The sequence below is a fragment of the Kryptolebias marmoratus genome, linkage group LG18, assembly GCF_001649575.2.
Source record: "Kryptolebias marmoratus isolate JLee-2015 linkage group LG18, ASM164957v2, whole genome shotgun sequence".
Taxonomy (NCBI): domain Eukaryota; kingdom Metazoa; phylum Chordata; class Actinopteri; order Cyprinodontiformes; family Rivulidae; genus Kryptolebias; species Kryptolebias marmoratus.
This window is the reverse complement of record NC_051447.1, coordinates 20,608,341-20,609,508: the sequence shown is the minus strand read 5'-3', so window position 1 is coordinate 20,609,508 and position 1,168 is coordinate 20,608,341. Positions and strand designations below refer to the sequence as shown.

The 1,168-nt window shown below is 49.9% G+C and overlaps 1 protein-coding gene across 1 annotated transcript in view; it reads right to left on the bottom strand.

The window, feature by feature from the left end:
• The window catches only part of LOC108248427 (cadherin-like and PC-esterase domain-containing protein 1), a gene marked incomplete at its 5' end in the record, with an annotated part of 16,736 nt that extends 15,568 nt beyond the window's left edge, over positions 1–1,168 (bottom strand). The window contains 4 exon segments of the mRNA XM_017437198.3: positions 358–504; positions 581–668; positions 796–897; positions 977–1,168. Of these exon segments, the coding sequence (XP_017292687.2) occupies positions 358–504; positions 581–668; positions 796–897; positions 977–1,168 (529 nt within the window).

The following is a 1,168-nucleotide window of genomic DNA, read 5'->3' as shown; positions in this document are numbered from 1 at the left end:
GAAAAGGCCAATGCCATGTGCAGCGAACCGCATGCGAGAAGAAAAAAGGAACAGAGCCTCGGATGACGTCAGGCTATATAGCCTCTGATTGATCATCCGATGTGTCACAAGTGTGACTCTGTTGATACTATTACTCGAACTGCGCATGCGCAAAGGGAACATTCAGTGCTTTCAGCACCGCCCTCTGGCGGTCAGTAGGGATGAAATAGAACTATGATTCAGAAATAAAAACCTTTGGTAACACAGAACCTTTTTTGTTTTTGGAACTGAAAACTCCTCGTGTTGTACTGGGAACCATGTGGTTCCCTCCTGCTGAAGAGGATGAAGAGAACTTGAAGGGAACTAAAGTAGTCTCACCTCGTGAAAGTGGCAGGCACACCGTCCCTGCAGGAACTCTTTGTGCCGACCCATGGTGATGCTGAAGGTGTCGATCACCTCGTACCCCAGACGTTCTGCGCTGACGATAATGTTCTCGTTTACTCTGAGCAGGTGTTGTACCTCCGTCTGAAAAGCAAACATAAATACGAACCAATCTGTTCTGTTTTAAACAGATTGTTCTCAGGAGGAAGTACAAACCTACCAGACTCAGAGATCTGATTCCGTCCACAGGAAGGTGGAACCCCATCCCCAAAGACTTCACCACCACCAAGATGTTCTCCAGGGACTCTCTGAGGATGAAGAAGAAGAGTGACTAGCCTGACCTGGACCATAAATCCTGCAAAGACGTCCAGTTCTCTGCTGTTCTGCGTCTGTCCAGTCCTGTGGTGGTGTCTGTAGCCACCTCTGTGACTTCACCTGTCCAACACCTCCTGGATCGTCCTCAGGTGATTGGTGTTGAGCCACTGGACTCCTCCCACCACCAGAACCGTGTGGATGGAGTTTGTTAGAGGTCGTGACCTTTAAAGAGGTGAGACATGGACAGAGGACGTTAACAGGTTCTGACTGGAACCCACCTGGACAGGTCACTTTCTCTCACCTGTGAATCAGTTGAAGCAGTGCTGTCCTGAATGTAGGTCTCTGGGTTTTGTCCAACCAGAACTGGGGGTAGTACGAGTAGCTGATCTGGGTCCGTCCTCCGTTCAGGTTCTGGTAGACCAGCGTGTCGTGAGCTTTTCCCCAGTCCTCAAGGCTCGAGTTGACCCGCTCCATCAGGAAGAACATCATCCCA